The sequence below is a fragment of the Desmodus rotundus genome, chromosome 1, assembly GCF_022682495.2.
Source record: "Desmodus rotundus isolate HL8 chromosome 1, HLdesRot8A.1, whole genome shotgun sequence".
NCBI lineage: Eukaryota > Metazoa > Chordata > Mammalia > Chiroptera > Phyllostomidae > Desmodus > Desmodus rotundus.
In genome coordinates, this window is record NC_071387.1 from 51,914,105 (window position 1) to 51,934,909 (window position 20,805).

The following is a 20,805-nucleotide window of genomic DNA, read 5'->3' on the forward strand; positions in this document are numbered from 1 at the left end:
AAAAGAGACCAGGAAAAAGGTCACATGTGTCATAGTAACTCAGATGGGGCAAGCCTCCCTAGGGGGAGGTATGTTCCAATTTGGATGGCAGGTGAAGTTGTGAGGAGGTAGCCCAACAGCATAAATTCTCCATTGGTAAGAGCAAAGGGGGAGTAGTTACAGAGGAGGAAGCTTTTCAGGATGGAGTTATCAAAGGAGAAATGATGGTGAAATGTATGTTGAGAAGACAAGGAAATAAGAAAAAATGATATACTGGAGGAAGAGTCTGCAACCCACAAGTAATAAATGACCTCATTCAGAGCAATACTGCTTTCTTACTTTAGTTGTTTCCTTTGCTGCTGCAACAAATTACCACAAATTTAATGGCTAAAAATAAAACAAACGTTTTAAAATTCTGAAGGTTAGAATTCTAAAAACAGGTCTCACTGAGCTAAAATCAAGGTGTTGGCAGGGTTGTGTTCCTTTCTGAAGATTCTAAGGGAAATTTTTTTTTTCCTTGCCCAGCTTGCGGAGGCTGCCCGCAGTCCTGGGTGTGGCCCTTTCAGGGCCAGCAATGCCAGCTCGAGCCTTTCTCCTGCTACATCGCTTTGACGCTGCCCTTCTGCCTTTCTCTTGCACTATTGAAGACCCTCGTGATCACAGTGAGCCCATCCAGATAACATAGGATTGAAGACCCTTGTGATCACAGTGAGCCCATCCAGATAACATAGGATAATCTCTTCATTTCAAGGTCCATCGATCAGTAACTCTAATTCCATCTGTAACCAATTATAGTCACAGGTCCTAGGGATTCGTATGTAGGCATCTTTGGAGGCCCATTAAACTGACTACCACACATATCCATTTTTAAAAACATTTGCCTGAAGCCAAGATATGGAAGCAACCCGTGTGTCTGTCGATAGACAAGTAGATAAAAAAGCTGTGGTACATACATACAATGGAATATGATTTGGCCATAAAAAGAATGAAATCTTACCATTTGTGACAGCATAGAGGGACCTAGAGAGTATCATGCTAAGTGAAATAAGTCAGTCAGAGAAAGACAAATAGCATATCATTTTACTTAGATATGGAATCTAAAGAACGATATAAAACAACAAACAAAACAGAAACAGACTCAGATATAGAGAACAGACTGATGGTTGCCAGAGGAGACAGGGGTTATGGGACTGGGTACAAAAGGTGAAGGGACTGAGAAGCACAGATTAGTAGTGACAAAACAGTCACGGGGATATAAAGTACAGCACAGGGAATACACTCATTACTATAGTATTAACTATGCACAGTGTCAGATGGGTACTAGAAATACCAGGGAGAATGCTTTGTGAAGTTTACAATTGTCTGTTAGGCTGCACACCCGAAACTGATACAACATAATACTGAATGTAAATTGTAATAGAAAAAATTAAAAAAAAAAGAAAACCATGTTCCTAAAGAAAAATATTGAAAGGTTAAAAAAAGAAAGAAAAATAAACAAACATCTGCCTAAGTAAGACCGTTGGTCATTTTTCTCTATTATTAAAGGAAACACACCCTCCAGGTTAAGCTGTTTAGGTCATAGTAATTTTTTCCTCAATTTTGTTTGTTTTGTGTTTTTCACTGGGGTCAGGGTGGGGTACTATATAGGCATAAATTCATGTTTTATGATATATTTGTCACTAAGAGCATTTGTACTTTGTTTTTCATTCCCAGACTTAGAATTTTAAGTACAATTTTCTATCAGTCTGAATGGTTTTTTTACAGGATGCATTTCAAGGTCTAGGTTTGCTGAAACCAATCATACATCCAAAAAGTTTACCAGGCTCACAGAGCTAAAAGTTGTTAATGATACGTAGGGAAGTCATTCTAGACAAAGAAGTAAAAAACAAAATTGAGGAAATCAAAAGCTATTTGATTTCCTCAATCAAATAGCTTTTTGCAGTGGGACCAAAAAATCCCAAAGTGTCACATCTTAACAGAGGCCCATGGAGTAACTCTAATGTTAAAATTATACACTGTGGAATAGGGTACATCCCAGTCTTTGGACAGTTTTATGGGTTCAACCTGTGCCAACGAATTGCACCACAAGCGTGCCCAAGGCCTCAGAAAGCCCCTAAAAAGTTGAGTGGCACTACTCAAGGGTTCTGTGAGGATTCGGGCTTCACAGAGGCCAACAGCCAGAAGCCAATGTGCTTGGAGGTGAGCTGAACAAAATGACCACAGGCAGCATGTGCAGCAGAATCCACAAAGCAACCTTCACCGTGTGACCTTAGGCTTTCCTGCTGACCTGGGGACCAAGTTCAGGCCACACAGCTGAAAGCCCGAACTAGGAAAGACTAGTGTGTGGGCCTCAGCTACGCTTTAGGAGTGGGCTTTACCTAGATTCAGAACCAAGTCATGCTCTGGTCTGATGCTGGAGACCAGTTCTGCCAGCAGCGGTACCTTTAAGTGTGTATATAGGGGAAAATGGATGCACATGTACATATGTACATTTATTCCAGTGTTTGCCCATGAATCTCTGCTCTGGAAATAAGATCTTTAAGCTGTCACTGGCACTGATAACAGAAGACTGTAACATCGCTGAAGTGGTTTCTTGCCCATGGTTGGACTAAAATGTCTCTTTGGGACTTACTTTTACCTTAATTTAACTTGCATAACTTTTATTTCTGTATTATATAATTACATATTATAATTACATAGGGGTGGGCAAAAGTAGGTTTACAGTTGTTTGTATGGAAAAGAGTGCAATAATTAATCAATAAGAACACAAGAATAAACTCCGTTTCATAGACACACAACTGTGAACCTACTTTTGCCCACCCCCCGTATGCAACCCTTCCTCCCCATTTTACAAGTACTCATTCGTTCCCTCTAGTTAAGATTTATTACAAGTTAGAGCTAATTATGCTTCTTCCCTAATGTTGCCATTTTCTTTTCTAATTGACTTATTTTCTTATTGTATTTTGTCGGCTGTGCTCTACAAAGCACTGGATTAGTTTGCCTCTGATTACCACTCTGGCTAAATCCCAAACAATGCTGTTGGATTCTCTGTAATTCCATGAAGTATTTGACTCAACATTCGCAAACTGTCTACAGGCTGTTTCCCCCCTTGCCATGTAGTATTATTAAAGTCTTCCCATGCCTTTATGTTACCGTTTTATTAACTTCAAGTTCTAAACTTATCTCTGCAGTGTAAAAAGTGATGGTTTTGTCGAACACATTATTACTTGGACTGTCAGTGCAGAAGCAATATTTAGAAATCTAATCTGGAGTCTAAGGCAATCAAACACAGTTCCTCCTGAGTAATACTCACAGCTGCAGATATATATAGACGTATGGGAAAGAAAGTGAAAGGAAATGAAGCTAACAAAATCAGGGACCTACTATGTGCCTATCTCCTATCCACCCCCATCTACTTACCTGCTTAATTTAGTCCTCATGATAGCTGTGTGGAGCGATGATCCTTATGCTTATTTTGCTGATGAGAAAATTCACACACACACACACACACACACACACACACACATGACTTGCCCAGGTTCCAAAGGTATTAAACGGGAAATATAAACTTAAATCTGGGTGTGGAGTACATACAGGAGGAACACGAGGGTGTAGAGCCAGCCTGACCTGGATTTGAACCACAGCTCTACCAACAAGTGATCCTTTGAGACTGAGTTCTCCTGATACATGAAATACACAGTATCTATTCAAAACTCAATGGTCAGATACGGGCTTTAATGTCCTACAATTCCATTCAACTGTAAGGCCATGAGGAGTTCTCTGCCTGAGAATGGGAACGTTCCTTAGGCTCTGACTTAAGGTTATGGACATTATAAACTCAACCTAGGGCCGAAGTTGAAGTCAGCTTATCCATACTGACCATTTATGACACGAACAGGGTGTGTGTGTGTGTGTGCACACGTGCGTGCTTGACGGAACGGAGGTGACCACACAACCAGAACAGCTGACGAGTTCAGGGGACTATCAACCTGTAAACCCTGGCCTAACTAGCCGTGCCTCCCCTGCTCCTCTGAGAAGTCCTGAAGGAGTAAGGCCCTCAAAGCTTTCCCTAGAGCAGCAGATGGTTCACACGTAGATTTGACCCTTCCTCACCCAATTCTAATCTCTGCACATTAGCTTAACTCTGTAATGTCCTGAATTTTACAAATCTTACATATCTGAGCATTCTCCTATCATTTCAGCTCTATTAACCAAAGTCAGTAGGACTGATGACAAAAGGATTAGGCAGCTGCAACTATTTTGGATGTTTTTGATGGTGGAGAGAAACATCTTGAAATTTCAATTGCAAGGGATTTCAGAGTATTGTTATTTTCTTTAAGTCTTCAAAATAGAGCCAAATTAATCAAAGTATTTTACAGTAGCTTTGGTATGGTGTTTCACAACGAGAAAAAACAGTTGCAGACTTTAAAAGCAATTTTCAATTTTATAAAATTTTCAAGGAATGTTAATTTTCCATTTGGTAACATCTCGTGTTCCTTGGCTACGTTTTTCCCGTCAGTGTACCTTTCTGTGTATTTCCAAATAGTTCTGCTGAAGACTGCTAAGAAGGCCATGATTTCTGCCAGCTTGCTTCACACCAAGACATATTGTGCCCTACGACTGCTGCTGGCCCTGCCCTTCAGGCTATCTGGCTATCCTGGCAACAAGTGCCTTTGGTCACTCTGTCCAGAGGTGGCATATTTTCATCATGATTCCAATTGTTGAGGCTTTGTTTTTGTACCTTTCTGCCCCGACAATGGAGCAATGGATGTACCTTTATATCGTTTCAAATCTCTAAGAGTCCTCATGAGTGAGCATGGAGGTTGTGAAGAATACAGGCCTTCTGAGGAGAAAAGCAGTCTCAGAGATAGAACACTTACCACCACCAGTAGGTCAAAACAAGAAGTCCTCTGTCTTAAGCTCCATACTGTACAGATTCCTGCTCTGGCTTTCCTGTGGCCGTGTCCTCCTTACAGTGCAAGGAATCGACTGGGCCAAGTGGATGTGCCCTCCTGGAGCCTGGGTTTCCCCCTACTTCCTAGACCATAATCCTGTTATCTATGACCCTGATGGCTCAGGGTAATCAGGGCCCAATGACCCTGAGCCCGTTACTATGTAGGTCTCTTCTCCAAGTCTACCCTTCAAAGAAGGAAGGAACAGACAAAGAGGGGCAGCTGTTTGCAAAGGGCGGACAAAATCTGAACATTGGGCTGAGCAGTCCACAAGCATGAGCACAAAGCTTTCACTGACAGGCTGCAGAAAGAAACATTAAGAGAAGATAAGTGGTCCAGGGGCCAGAGGCTGGGCCAGGGGCAGGCTCTCTCCATGTCACCATTTTCTGGAATGGATCTAGGAGGATCCTGAGAATGTGAAATTTAAACCTAGCCTTCCCAAGTTGTTCTCAAGCCTAGGTGGATAGAATAGACTTCGCTTATAGTTTGATTCATTACTTTTAAAATATTTAGACATAGGGCACCCTAGGCCCTGCAAATGTCTGAGCTGAGCCCGCCAGTATCTCTCTTATATACATAAAACTGGGTTTAAAATAAAGAACCTTGGTGATCCTAAATTAAGACAGCCTCCCCTTAAAGCCACTTTCAACAGGAAACCATGGCATTAGTTTATTACATCACACAAGTACTCCTGAATTTTGATTATACCACCTTTGTTTCTTTGCAAATTATTAACTGGAGACAATGGAGGCTGGGGTGTGAAATGTGTTCTCTGTAACAAGAAAACCTTTACAACTATCAATGTTTTGAATGTCTACTAACAAAAAGTAGAAAGGGGAAGGGACCCAGAACTACCAAGATGTACCCTGGGGAGAAAAGAAACCTGGAACAAAATAATGACAGCTTACATGCTAAGCATCTGGTTTGTGTTTGAGTGTGTGTGTTTTGGGGGAAGCTGTACTGTAAAGATAAAAATTAGTCCCTATTCTGAAACTATCCCCGAGCAGTTTCTATGGTAAAAAATTAAAATGTTAATTGAGCCCATCTGACTATGTGGAGTGAGTCCTACTTCCTAGACTTAGCTCTAGCACTTGGCAGTTCTGATTTGTGGCAACTTTCCAACTGTTTTCTTCATGAGTGAAGTAGGGACACTAACACACCTCTTACAAGGTTACGGTGAATATCAAATGAGAATGTAAAACACCTAGTACAGTGACTGACACAGGTCAACCCTCAATTAAAATATTAATAAACAATAAGCTTTATTATAAATAATAAATGTAACTTTGGATAAGTAGGCATTACATTTCTCAGCTACTACTATTCCAAAATAGTGGTTTTTTGCAAATTATTTTAACTTGTGATATGATTCATTCATTTTAAAATATTCTATAACAAGTCTACTATTCCCACAGGTACATTATCTATTTCCTAGCTGCACTAGAATAATGTTCACTGAAATTAATTTTCACTAATTTGGTTTTACTTTAAGCATCCATGCTTATTTACCACAATTGTATGTCTATTAAATTGGACTTTTTCACTCAAATTTTATCCTAAAAGACTGACTTAACACCACCATTAGGTCCAACCAAGAAGTCCTTGAATTATTATTCTTCTTCAGTTTTTAGGTTTTGAAGGTTTTTTTCCCTTCTACTCTACCTCAATTTGGATGAATCCATGATATTTTTAATTTGATGGCAAATCCTTAAGGATTTTTCAACTTTTCCCCTAAAAATATTACTAAAATATTATCTTTTTATATTTATATTAATAATTAAAACCATATTTTGGCTACTATTTTTATTTCACAAAGTTGGTTATATAAGTGGCTTAGATATAATATTACCTAAGTATGATGAAATTGATAGAGAATTTAAATAAAATAGATTAAATATAAAAATGTTTATCAGAGAATCCTTTTATGAAGCATTCAAAATTTATAGATTTGGTAAATATATTAATGGACTATGTATATTTTTAAAAATAAAGCATACATGCCACACATTTCCAAACAGATTCCAAACAGTCATAAAATTCAAGTAAAAGAATATTTTTTCTGCTCAATTTTTCTTGTCAAAGCTGCACAGAAAACCTTATTATTATTATTATTATTTTTAACAGGTGCGCAAAGAGATGCAACTTGTTTACTTTATTTTGTTCCTACTCTTAACATTCTACCACTGTCACAGAACCTGTGGGCACATTTGTAATATTTAAATAATTCAAAAAGTTACATAAATTTTAGCAGTAAATACAATCTGCTTCCTTTTAATAATCTAGGTAAAACTAATATTGATGAAACTCTGGAATGGCTAATGCTTTAAGTAACTTACTAGTCAGTGTTAACACAGCAGCACCCTGACACGGAAGGTAAGCCTCGGAGCTGGGACGCTGCCCCATTTGGGGCTCCTTTACCCAGTAGTCTTCACTTCAAAAACTGAAATGATGGTGTTACAGTGAACACAAAAGTAATATAGTGTATGATTATGTACTGTATTTGTATGTAAAACATGTAGTGGTCTCTGCAGCCTGTTCAACTAATGTAAATAATGTTAATTTTAAAACTCATTTATTCACAATAATGAAACAGTACATTAATAGTCCTTAAGTTACATTAAAGGGAAAGCCTTTTTCTTTGCTTCTCAATCTATTTAGCTGTCTGACACCTCTCTCAAATAAAGCACCCATAAAGGCAAAAGCTTGTGACTAGTTTCTATGTTTCCCCACACTGATTTCTGAACTGTTCTTGCTCAATTTCACCCCATCCCATAGCAGGTAATAAACATGGTAATTAACAGCAAGGATGACTCTGGTATCAAAATGCTTGACTTCTTAACCTGATTTCTTAACTTAGTAGCTGTGTGACCTTGGGCAAGTTACTTGATGGCTCTATGGCTCATTTCATCATCTGTAAAATAACTTACTGATTATATTTGCTCATACTATTGTTGTGAGTTGCTAAGCTAATGTATGTAAAGCACTTAGAAGAGGGCCTGGCACCTAACTTTTTGGTTTTCCATCCTAATCCAATTCTGCCTTTTGTGTGCTGATTTTGATGGAGTACATTTGGTTTCCCTGGTGCTTGAACCTCAGCCTTCCATGTAAATGTCATCTTGGCCATACTCCCGTCCATTTCAGGCAAAACCTGTGCACACACTTCCCTGTGCATGCAGTGGTCTTCAGCCCTCACCCCCACATTCTCACTGTCTTCACATGGTTAACTTCTTTGTCTTGTAGATCTCACTTTAAACAGCTGTGTTTCGGGGAAGCCTTCCCTGGGTCTCCCAGGCTAGAAAAAGTGATTTAAGTATTCCTTTATCCCTTTGATTTTCCTTTATAGCAATCACCAGACTTTATAGCTGTGTAGTTATGTGAATATTTAGTAAATAAAAATATGTATCCTCTACTCAAAGTAAGCTCCTTGAATGCAGGGTACAAATCCATCTTGTTCATCATTATATCTTAATCGTTACAGTGCTTGGCCTAGAGTAGGTAAGAAGTGTTTGTTAAAGAAATGAATAAATTGTATTCAGAGATAATCCCTAGGGTTCAATATACGTAAACATGATTTGCCCAAGATTGTGCCACTAAAAATGAAAGAACTATAAGTAGAATTCAGTTCTTCTGAGTCCAAGTCCTCCATTATTCCCAGGCATTAAATCTTCAATTACACAAATCATACAAAGAACCACGCAATTTCTATTGTGTAGGTTCTACAGTAACAGTAGAAATTAGAAAGTATAACCTAAAGTAATCTGGGAGAACTGGGCCCCCCTAAGCGACTACTGTTTAAGATATGAAGTAGGAGTTAGGGTTGTGGCAAGGAAGAGTTAGGCAGAGAGTTCCAGGTAGAAAGAACCATTTACAAAGTGGTCTAATGATGAGAAAAGCTCGAGGAATAAGAACATAAAAAAGATCACTGTGAATGCAACAGGAGTAAGAGGGAGGCTGAGGTTTAATAAAAGAGGCAGGGCCAGACCTTTTGCACCAAGGAAAGAATTTTGTTTCTTAACGAGCAGAAGAGAAAGACACTGAGGGGTTTCAGTGGGGGTGACACAATCGGCTTTGTGTGTTTTGTAAGATGATACTGGCTGCTCTGCGGGGCGGGTAAAGAGCGGACCTAGTGATTGGTTAGATGTGGGGTCCAGATGGAAGGACATGTAAGACTGACATTCAGGTATCCAGTATGATCACCAGGGAGCACTGCAGTATCGTTTCTGGACAAAGGCCATTAGTAGATAGATTAAGAGTTCAATTTTATTACGTGTATAATAGCTCTCAATAAATAGTGACAATTGCTGTTTTTGTGGTGATTTTTAGGTGTCGCCCCCACTCTGTGCACAGGTACTACTTCTGAATTTGGTGTTTGGAAAGGAAGGTCACCTAAGGAGCCTCAACATGAAAAACCCTTTCCCTTCAATCTGATCTCTAGAGCAGACTTAATATAGCATGTGAGAGACACATAAATAAACAGCATTCCTATTTCTTGAATTTTCTTCTTTTCCCAAGAATCAAAAGTTTAGATGTGATAATGTGACCACGGCCAACCGGTCTATTATGGCTAACAGGTGTCTGAGGCATCAGCTTTGTATGGGGAGATAAACCTATAAAATGAATCTTAATTGGCCTGGGCTAAATAATGAATGGATAAGCACAGACAGATCAAAGGATTTTCCTATACATTGGGTAAGGGGACAGAGAGTAAGCAAAGAAATCAAGAGGTGTGCTTAGCTCTTTGATCTTACAGAAAGTATTTCATTCCTTATTTTATGATCTAGATTTTATTCACATCATATGTTTGCCTCATTTAACAATTTGTTATATTTATATTTACTATTCATACATAGTAAAAAAAAAAAAAAAGGAATGCCCGTTAGAATAATGAGTTGGCAGTACTGACTATGTAAGGCCATTTTCATTTTCACTCCGGTGAGCCGGTGCTGCCTGTACAAGCACGTGAGACGGCTGCTCAGCCTTCACACTGCGGCTCGTGACCACTGCCTTGCTCCGCAGAGATGCCAGGAAAGCAAAGACCACGCATCAGGAGTAGCCACATGGTGCTAAGGAGAAACCTTGTTATCATTATCCTGATCATTGTATTAATGAAGTCCTGAAGCAGATGAGGTGAATGGCAAAATGTGTTAAATATACCAAAAGGCGTGTTAATTCGTAAGTTTTCAGCCCAGGGTTAAGAGTTTTTTCAGTACTTAATCTACATGCCAACCGGGCATTTTGAAACCAGGTATCTATAAAAGAACTAAGGAGAGAGGCATTAAGGGCGAGTCAGGTCTAAGACAAGTCCCAATTATTTTGGTCATACGAGGTCCTGCTTAAAATCTAAGAGCTACAGTGATTCTTGCTTGATCTCAAACAATCACCATTAAGAAACACTAAACAAACACATATAGATCAGTGTACAAGAGATTTTGAAAAAGAAAGAGGGATATTTTAACTTATATTCTGAATAGGTTTAACATGTATTTTATTTATACTAGAATGCTTATAGAGGTCCTTGAGGTATTTCATTTTTTTTTTATTTTTATAAAGTTAAAAAAAATTTTATTTATTTATTTTTACACAGAGGGGAAGGGAGGGAGAAAGAGAGGGAGAGAAACATCAGCTGCCTCTCCTACTGCCCTGAATGGGGACGCAACCGACAACCCAGCCATGGGCCCTGACTGGGGATCAAATGGGCGACCCTTTGCTTTGTGTAATGATGCCCAACCAACTGAGCCACACCGGTCAGGGTGCTTGAAGTATTTTAATATATTTTTACACTTATACCTTTATTATCATATTTATTAAACTAGAAAAAGTATCTCACATATATTTTCACTTTTTAAATTTAAATTAGCATATAGAGAGCTTCAAAACGGACATCTTCTCTACTGCTGTGGGTCATTTGTAATATTGCCTAACCTGGCAGAATCCAGCAAAATCTCCAGCACCCCAATTCGGCACAACAAAATGAGCCAGTGCTGAATCACCCAAGCACTTGCATCTACCCTAATTATATGGACAAACTCTTGCTTACACTAACTTCAGAGTTGTAACTTGTTGAAAATCAGACATCTTGCTTACAATCTAAAAATTCTGAAGAGGAGAGTTTTTTCCTTCACATCTTTAGTGATTAGAAGCACGGCTTTGAAAAACTGACAGAGTATACAAAGCACATCTCCTTCTCCTGCTCACCGTGTGACCGTCTAATCTGCCTGTGTCTTAGCTTTCAACTTGAATCTCAGATGCCCACCTGTAAATGAGGGGAAAGGAGCACCTACCTCAAAGAGCTGTAAGTGGTAAATGCTCTGCTACATGTAAAGGGCTTACAACTGTGCCTGGTACATACCAGTGCCCCCAAAATGTTAGCTGTCATAATCATCATCGCCTTCTTCATTTTGATTTTTGGACACTGAGAAAAAGAGTCTACAAAATAGGTACTTAATTTTTTCCTCTGTATTCTCAGCCCTTAGTATGATCAGAAGCATCAACTTCATTTTCCATTCTATTAGCTTGTCTTCTTTAGTCCAGTGACTCTCAAACTTTTCTTTTACATAACTACCTTTGTAACATATTCAAACATGAACTTTCACATGAAATAACCTATAATTTTAGAATCCTTTGATTAAGAAAATACATATGAACCAAGGGATTAAAGAACCCCCTGAAATTAATCCATAGCCCCTCCAGGGTCTAAAGCTTATTGGTTAGGAACCATTGCTTTAATAAATAATATATTTAGTTTAAAATGTAATTCAGGTCCTTTTTAAAAAAACCTCGTGGGTCAAAGCTCTCTCAGCTTCTCTTACCTCGCCCATGACTGCTATGGGTGTTTCTCCTGTTGCCTGAGCAACACGATGTTCTACTAAGTAGAACATGTACTCATCGTAGAGTAGACGGATCAGGTGGAAGGAGCCAAAGCTAGCAGCACTGCGTAAGGTTAAGTCCCGAATAACCATTGAGCTGTTCCAAGAGAAAAGACATATGCAGCCAATGTTAGTGAGCAGGATTTGAGTTCAATGTGCTTTTCCTCTTAAAAGAAGTCAAGTTGAGGTCTAAAAGGGTGGTATGGCATACAACCTGCCATGCGGTAATTTCATTGGTTGGAACAGGTGGCTCAACTCTTTGAAAGAGGGGGTTAAAGGGCCATTTTACTAGCATAGTCGAGTCTGCTGATTCCGTTAAACTCCCACATGGGTCAGAGTTGAATATAAATTTTTGGAAGGTTGATAACTCAACACTACCATAAGAAAAAGCAACTCAAAGTGAAAATTTTATTGAGGAGTAAACACTGTGTTACCACCTCTCCATGACAGTGACATTGCTGTATACCTTTGGAAATCTATGTATCTGTGCCATACAAAGGTTACAAAATGTACCAAGTGATGTCCTAGATGTGGCAATGTACAATGTGGCTGAGGATGTACAAGGATCTGTACAAGTCCAGTTGGAAGGTAAATTTATTGTGATCAGTTTATTACTGATTTCCACTTAAATTAAGGTGATTTTCCATGAAAAATAAGTGTAATAAAACCAATGAAGAAATGCCTATGTTTGGAAAATGTGAAGATTGAATTTATAAAATACAATACCAAAATTGAACAATATTATTCAGAAAGACTAACAATAAACTCAATTTTATTTAAAAAGTAAATGAGTCCAAAATAGAATTTTAGCTTTGCTGGGGTGAGACAATCATTAGCTTGTCTGTGCACGTCATTAGCTTGTCTGTGCACGTCAAACCTTTTCTATATTTCTGGCTCAGAATCCGAGTAGGGTGTGTACGTGGTGTCTTGGTGCGTGTGGGCGTGTGTGTTTCATTGCTTCTCTTCAGTGATCTTTTCTGGAGATTTTTGGCCTAGAAAAACTAAACAGCCATTATATTCTTTATTTAAATAAGGTAAATACATGGTTTTTTAATTAATTAACTAATTAATTAATAGAGGGGAAGGGAGGGAGAAAGAGAGGGGAAAAAAATTGATGTGTGAGAGACACATCTACTAGATGCCTCTTGCGTGCCCCCAACTGGGGATCTAGCCCACAACCCAGGCATATGCCTTGATTGGGAATTGAACTGGCAACCTTTAAGTGCACAGGCTGGCACTCAATCCACTGAGCCACACCATCCAGGAAGCCATTATATTCTTTATATGCAGATGATCTATTATAGAATTGTACAACTGAAACCTTAGTAATTTATTAATCAATGTCGCCCCAATAAATTCAATATATAAAAAATTTTAAATGACTATTCTTACTCAAAATTAAAAGAAATTCCAATTAAAATAATCATCTATTTTAGTGTAAGGAATGGAAAGACCCAGTGTCACAGAGGGTATGGCGAAAGAACTCTCACGTACTGTTTCTGCAAGTGTAACTTCATGGAAGTTCTATGGAAGGAAATTTGGTAATATTTGTCAAATTTTAAAGTGCACAAATCCTTTGACCTAGCAATTACAATTCTAGAAAGTTATACAAATGAGCAAAGATAGTTTTAATTGCACCAGTATTTATACTTGCAAGAAATTATTGTGAAAAACTAAATGCCCATTTGTAAGATGCTGATTAAACAAATTATGGTTTGTTCATATTTGGAATTTTATACAATAGTTCAAAGAAACGAGGTAAGTAGACATAAAGGTAGTAACATGGAAAGATGTCATAATATAATATTAAGTGAAAGAAAAAAAATAAATGATAAGAACTCAATTAACAATAAAATCTATCCATACAGTTTTTTTAAAACCCTAACCCTAAATAGGAATGTTTAATACTTTATTAGCATTGGGATAGCACAGTGGAATAAAATAGTATTAGTCACTTTAAAAAGTTCAAACTCTTCAACCAGAATTTATTTGAGGATGTATGTACAATTTTATATAAATATTATCACTAAAGTATTTTTATAATTGTATCACACCAAAAACTAGGAAAATGTTCAAGAATAAAGTAAAAGGGAATATTTAAATAGTTTATGAGATATACACATAATGGAATATCGTGAGGACATTAAAATTATGTTTCTAAAGATATCTAGTGACAAGAAATGCTCAAGATATAAAGTTAAATGAAAAATGTTAAGGAATAATATAGATAATAAACTGTGGTGAACAACTAGATCCCAATTTTATATAACACTAAAAGAAAACACTTTACCAGTGGTTATTTTGGGGTAGTAAAATTATGAATGATTTAAGTTACTTTAGGCCTTTATAGTTTCCTTAAAATATAATAACCCTGAAATCATGTAAATGACTAAGGAGAATATTCATACTGATTAGCTTTTAAATATTATTTAAAATGCAAAGTCAATTATTTTTTTCCAAGAGAATTAATATTCACTCATTCAATAGATATTTATTGTGTTTCTCTACACCAGGCTCTTGTTCTATAACAAGAGAGAAAAAATTTGGCTTCAAAAGAGCTCACATTCTAGTAGGAGAGACAGTCAACAAAAACACCAGTAGATGTAAAATATGAAGTTAGGTACTGATAAATTCTATGAAAAATTTCAATCAGGATAGAAGGTTGGAGAGTGATTGGGGCAGGCGTTTTAAGCTAGGGATTCAGGAAAATTCTTTCTGAAGAGGTGATATTTAAGCAGAAACTGGACTGCAGGGAAGGACTGAGCATGTGAAAACGTGAGTTTTCCTAGAGGAAGGAACCGAGAGCGAATGCAGACTTTGATGCAGAACTGTCTGATGGTTCTAAGAACAGCCAGGAGAGGCTAGTTTGGTTGCAGCACAGTGGGCAAAGAGAAGAGGAATACGGGATGGGGCCTAGAGGTCACTAGTAGCTCTCACTACCACCAACTTCTATTGGAAAATGGAAAAATCTGCTGACCTTCAGTTATAATACCTAATTATCTTTTAAAAATACTGATGAGTATACATGCCGTGAAATTGTTGTCACGTGTTTAGAAAAGAATCAGTTGAATTATACTATTAATGCTATGTCTACTTTATTAGCTCTGTGTTGGGCCTCTGCCCTACAAGCAAAGTATTAAGTGACACAATTAACAGTTTAATTGGAAACCTATTGTCCAATTCAGACTTCTGTAAGATACGTTGCAAAATTGACTTCACTGAATTTCATGTTGCTAAGTTACTATGAAATCAACTCCTTTCCAAATCAGTTATACATTTTAATTATTTTATAATGGACGAGAAACACCCTTGTGTATTTATCTTATAATTCATGGTGTGGAAACTGAAACATTTACTCTAACACATGATACTCAATCCACCTCCTTGTGTATTTGGGGGATATATCATACTATTCTAAGAAGAAAGGAGAAACATCACACCTGTGACCTGGGTATGAAATCTCGTTTCAAACAGTGCTTACAGTTGATTCTAAAAGAGTATGACTTTTTGGAAGGTTTATGCATTGTCTAGTTGTATGCAAACTAGGTTCTCTGTGCCCCCTTTCAAATCACTATCAAAGCTATAAATTTTGTTCCTTAAAAATGGGATATTTGGTTGATCCTCAGGGTGGCCCTAAGTAATGCTGTGTTCTGTTATGCACAAAATATACAAGCTGAGAAATGGCCCACATAACTTCTCCATTTCTGCTCAAGAAAGACAGTAATTACTTTTCCCCACCTCACTGGGAGCTAACAGTAGCCATTCAAAGCCAGGTTAGGCAAGGAGAAGCCCCGAATCGGAAAACGGGTGTTTGCAGTGATACATCAACTGCTAGTTGATATCATGATTCTCTGCCAGTCCATTTCTGTATTGTATGCATGTAAATAGACACACAGGATTTTAGATATTGTCAGATTAACCGACTTCAGAAATGAATAGTCTGCGTAAGTGACTGCCAAATTCTTATTACAATGCCAAAACATTTAAAAAATACCCTGCAATTCTGCGTCTCTGATAGTTTGTGAATGCAGTTTTTATTACTCAACATGTTCTTATGCCTTAGTAAAAAACAGTTCGGATTTTAAAGGCTCTTAAGTTTTTAAGCTATTAACTTTGCCTACCAGCAGGAGGTATGCGTCTGTCTGAATATGCCTTTCCCTCTGTGGCCCTGAAAGGTATGCCTTCATGTCTTTTTGCCTGTTATGTCTTTTTGAAGTGAAAAAAATAACCATAATAGTGTCTAATAATAACAAGCCAATTATCCCCAACTCAGGACTGACAAAGGGCAGGCAAGTGATGATCTAGGTTTGTATATCTGTGACAACAAGAAATACAAGTAAGTAATTTTCTCTTTTCAATCTACCTGTAACAGATCTCTGGGGAGACAAAGGCTCCATGGGTGTATTTCTAAAATGTTATCAACTAAATATAGTAAAAAAAAACCCACAGGAAGAAGGGCAGCTCTAACATTACAACATAATAAAACAGTAACAATGGGGAAAATCCCTTGCTTTTCCTGATACAGAGGATGCACTCTGTTTCTGGCCATTTAGGTTTTAGAACAACCAGCTAGTATAACTTCTGTTTCATCAATCATTCATGAAGCACATATACCATCTATATAATTTTCTTGAAAAAAGTGGATGAATAAAAAAATCAACTTGCAAGCAAATGAGAAAATAAATGAAATCTTCTTAGAAATATTCCCAAATTAAATGTCTGACTTCTACTATCAGCATTACTTTGCGAACACTGTGACAATGTCTTCTAAATTTTTCCCATGTATCCAGGGCAAACATATTTCTCATTAACACCCAGATCTAAACCTAGCATTGGTTTCACTGAAGCATACTAGTGGGTCACAGGGTCAGACAGCACCTTAATAAGGTGCTTCTCAAATCGTGTGGGCTACAGGTATTAAATATATGTGAGACAGACTGTGGAATGATTTCATTTCAAAAACAAAAACAAAACAACAACACAAAACTGGCAGGCTTTCTTTCATTGCAGTTGAACCTGTGCTAGACACTAGAAAACTATTTTCAGGATGTAAGGATAATTTAACTGTTAATTAAACATATATAGTAGATCTGCAGCTCTACTTTGGTTTAAGAAATAAGAATTGGACCATATCAGTTAAGAAAGAAAGAAGTCACAATGAAAACCAAAGCAACTACCACCCTAATTGAAAGCTCTCTGGGTCCAAGTGATTACTTGGAGGCCTATCTCTTCCAGGGTTCTTCTATGTCCACAAAAATTTGTATCTATATTATTTTAGTCAAAAAGTGATTCATTTTGAACTATTAGATTGGATATTAAGCTAGCTATGCATTCGAATCAGCCCAAATGAGTTTTTGAAGAAAGAATTTCTTATTAATTCCTAATTGTTACTCCCTAACCATCAAGATTTTGATCCAGCAGGTTTTGGGAGATACCTAGGATTTTTTTTTACACTAATTCTGATGTGCAGCTAGGTTTCAAATAGTTGTAATTGATCAAATTAAGAAATTAACGAGAATCACCCGGACAACATTTTAAAACACACATCGTGGGGCCTCAGCTCTGCTGTTTCTGATTTAAGTAGATTCGGCGGAAGGACCTGAGAATTTGTATTTCTAACATGTTTCCGAGCCACAGTGATGCCACTGGTCTCCGAGAATCACTGAACCAGAGAATAAAAGGAAGAGTGGTGCTAAGTCCTCAAGAAAGAAGCCTAATAATGTCTGCCAGCAGTAGGATTGTAGCCCTTTTCGGACTGTTGCTGAACATGTTATCTAGACCTGGAATCTTAGATGTTCCCATGGGAGAACTCTCGCGCTTTGAACAAGAGGCTTTCTTTTCCTAGCAGAAGGCTGATTTTCATGTCTCTCGGTACAAATCCATAATGTTGTAATCGGTGAGTTGGGGTGAAGGTACTCTCATGGCAGGAAGTTTCTGCAAATTAAAGTCTTCACTCATTTACTTTCTTTTGTCTGAGAAGCATGCATATATACACCTATCTGAAGACTATGAAAATAAAGCACAGTAAAAATTGAGATTGTACCTGTAGAAAGACCATTTTAGCAGAAATTGCCTGGCAGCTTTAGGAAAACTGGGCCTTCCTTCATAGGGCTTCAGGGCTTGCATCATCACATTGTCAAGCCATGCGGCCCATTGCTCCAGGGTGCTCTGCTGCTGGAGAGTCATCTTGAAGTCTGTTTCTAGTCTCTGAACCATGTTGTCATCACACTGGCACACCCAGGAAGCCTGCTCCTGGGACGACAGTACACAGAAACCGAAGGAAAAGTTTGACTCAGCATCTTTTCATTGAATGTCAGCAATCAAACCTTATGCATGAATGGGAAATTACAATGAAAGCTTCAAACGACTTAAATGAATTAAGAAAATGAACAACTAATCAGTTGTTAAGGAAAATACCATTGCTTTTATGCATGAAAAAGTGATGTGACATAACAGCGTGGCTTGGTTTTTCTATCGGATTGGACAAAAAGTTCATTGAGTTTTTTCTGTATGATGTTTCTAGCAGTGCTTAGTTGTATTTAATGCCATTCGAAGCAATTTTGTTAGGTTGTATTGTGACAGCTGTCATATCAGCTTGTATTTTAAAAAGAACAACAAAATTGGTGAATTTTTGTGCAGCCATTTTAATATTGGAAGATGGAAGAAACTGCGCAAGATGGTTGGTATAATATGCCTTATTATTTTAAGAAAGGTAAAAATTCAATTGAAACACAATAAAAGATTTGTGCCTGGTTCTGTTTGGCTCATTAGTTCAAGGAACAGACTGACAGCTACCAGAGGAAAGAGAGGGAGGGATGGTGGAAAAAAGGGGAAGGGATTAGTCAAAGAACACGTATGAATGACCCGTGGACATGGACAATGGTGTGGGGATGGACTGTGGGGGGGGGCCTGGATGGAGGGAGACAAAGGGGGGAAAATTGGGACAACTGTAATAGAATAAACAAGAATAAAAAAAGAAAAATAGATTTGTGCAGTATATGGAGAAGGTGCTGTGAATGATCAAACATGTCAAAAGTGGTTTGTGAAGTTTCTTGTACTATTGACATTTTGGCCAAATAATTCTCCACTGTGGGGCTGTCTTATGCATTGGAAGATGTTTAGCAACACCCCTGGCCTCTACCCGCCGAAGCCAATAGTGGGAGAGAGCTGACATACTCAAAATATCCAAATCAATAAAGTTATTGGTGAAAATGAAAAATGTGTCTTTATTTTACGGAAAAACTAAATGAACTTTTTGGCTAACCTAACACATTAGCTAGTCTGTAGGGAAGACTGAAACACCCGTTTACTGAAAAAAAACAAAAGCCTGGACCTACAGTATACAAAGGTCTTCCATTCTATTAGGTTTTTATGCTGCCTACAGAAGTTCTTTTTGTTTCCTTCCAATCAGATAAAACTTTAAAAATCCAATTCATTTGAGAGGATTTAGGGTAAGTCAGATAAACAAACAGATTTGATTGACCAAAAGTAGTCCTTCAGGATTAAAACAGAAACAAACACTGAATAGTACCAGGTAGAAGTATATGCTATATGCATTTTATAAATTGGAAACAAGTCTCAGGAGCTGTCAGGGCCAGACTATGAATGCAAATTAACTTACAGAACTGAAAACAACAGTAACAACAACAAAAATACATTTGAGAAACTGTAGATATGCTACCTGCCAAGAAACTCAATTCCTACAGTTTTCCTTCTGGTTCTGATTGGGAAGTTTCATGTTTGGTGATAGCCATGAAAATAGGAACTTTTAAGGCTATTTTTCAGTGGTTGCCATAAGTTTTATGTTTCCAGTGCTATGTTGTCTTTTAAGATTAAAAGAAACTATACTCTCAAGGTCAGAATATAATCATTTCATAATATAATATTTGACTGAGAGTCAGATGACATGGGTTTTAATATAGGGTTTGAATCAACTAAACAGACCTCAAGCAACTCATTTAATTTCAATGGCCTCATTTTCCCTCAACATAAAATCAGAGAAATGAAATATGACAATAGTTTTTAAGCAGGGTTCACTGTGTCCAGATAATATCTTCAAGAAAGGTTTCTGTGGAAGGGTGTCTGCAAAGGTCCTAATTCTACACTAAAACATCGTGAACATGTGCGTCTATTTCTGTTAAGAGTGTCTGTCTACAGCTTTTACTCTATCTACTCTCAAAGGACAAGTCCATTCAAATCAACAATTTCAACTGAATAAACCCCTAATCCCCACACTCTGGTTCCACTATCTCTCCTGATCCCATAAACTTAACCTATTCAGGAGACATTTCAACTGGGAGGTACTTCAAATACCAAAGCCAAACTTCATTCACTTTACTTCCCCAGCTGATGGTACCATCCCATGAAACTCTTTGGTTTCTTCTATATTCCCAGCTGATGATACTATCTACTATCCTTTCTCCTATCTAATTAGTCACAAACACTTTCAGATCTTACCTCCTAAACACCACTTGTAAATATTTTAAATACATTAAAATGTGACTATAGAAAAATTGAAAATACAAATAATCAAAAGGAACAAAATATTAAGAATATCTAAATGCTAACATAAAGAGATGACCACAACATGCTACTGTATATACCTTTCAATCTTTTCACATGTAATATGAATATGTATGTATTCATATACAAATATAAATATTTAAAATAAAAGACGATCAGATTATACATTCTACTAGATATTCTGCTTAGTTTCACTTAACTATATATAATAACTATCTTTCCATTTAGGCAAATGTAGAGATATGTTTAATGTTCAATGATTGAATTTGCTTCAGTGTATAAATACAGCACTATTTATATAACCAATTCCATATAAGTAGATATTTCCATTCATCCCAATTTTTTACTACTAGGAATAATGCCAGAATTAGCAATCTTGTAACTCGATCTTTGCTTTCTTTTGTACTTCTTTCCACCTGTATAACAGGATAATATAAGAATAGTTATGATCTTTCAAAATTCATTGTGAAATAACTCCCAGAAAT

The 20,805-nt window shown here is 37.4% G+C and overlaps 1 protein-coding gene across 13 annotated transcripts in view; it reads right to left on the reverse strand.

Annotated features, from left to right (window-relative positions):
• RFX3 (regulatory factor X3) overlaps positions 1-20,805 on the reverse strand; it is a 274,106-nt gene that overhangs the window by 14,637 nt on the left and 238,664 nt on the right. For all 13 annotated transcript variants that reach the window (XM_024555052.4, XM_045191054.2, XM_045191047.2 and 10 more), the window contains 2 exons: positions 17,841-18,049; positions 11,741-11,894 (listed from right to left, as the gene is read on the reverse strand). In XM_024555052.4, coding sequence (XP_024410820.1) covers positions 11,741-11,894; positions 17,841-18,049 — 363 coding nt within the window. The remainder of the gene's footprint in view (positions 1-11,740; positions 11,895-17,840; positions 18,050-20,805) is intronic.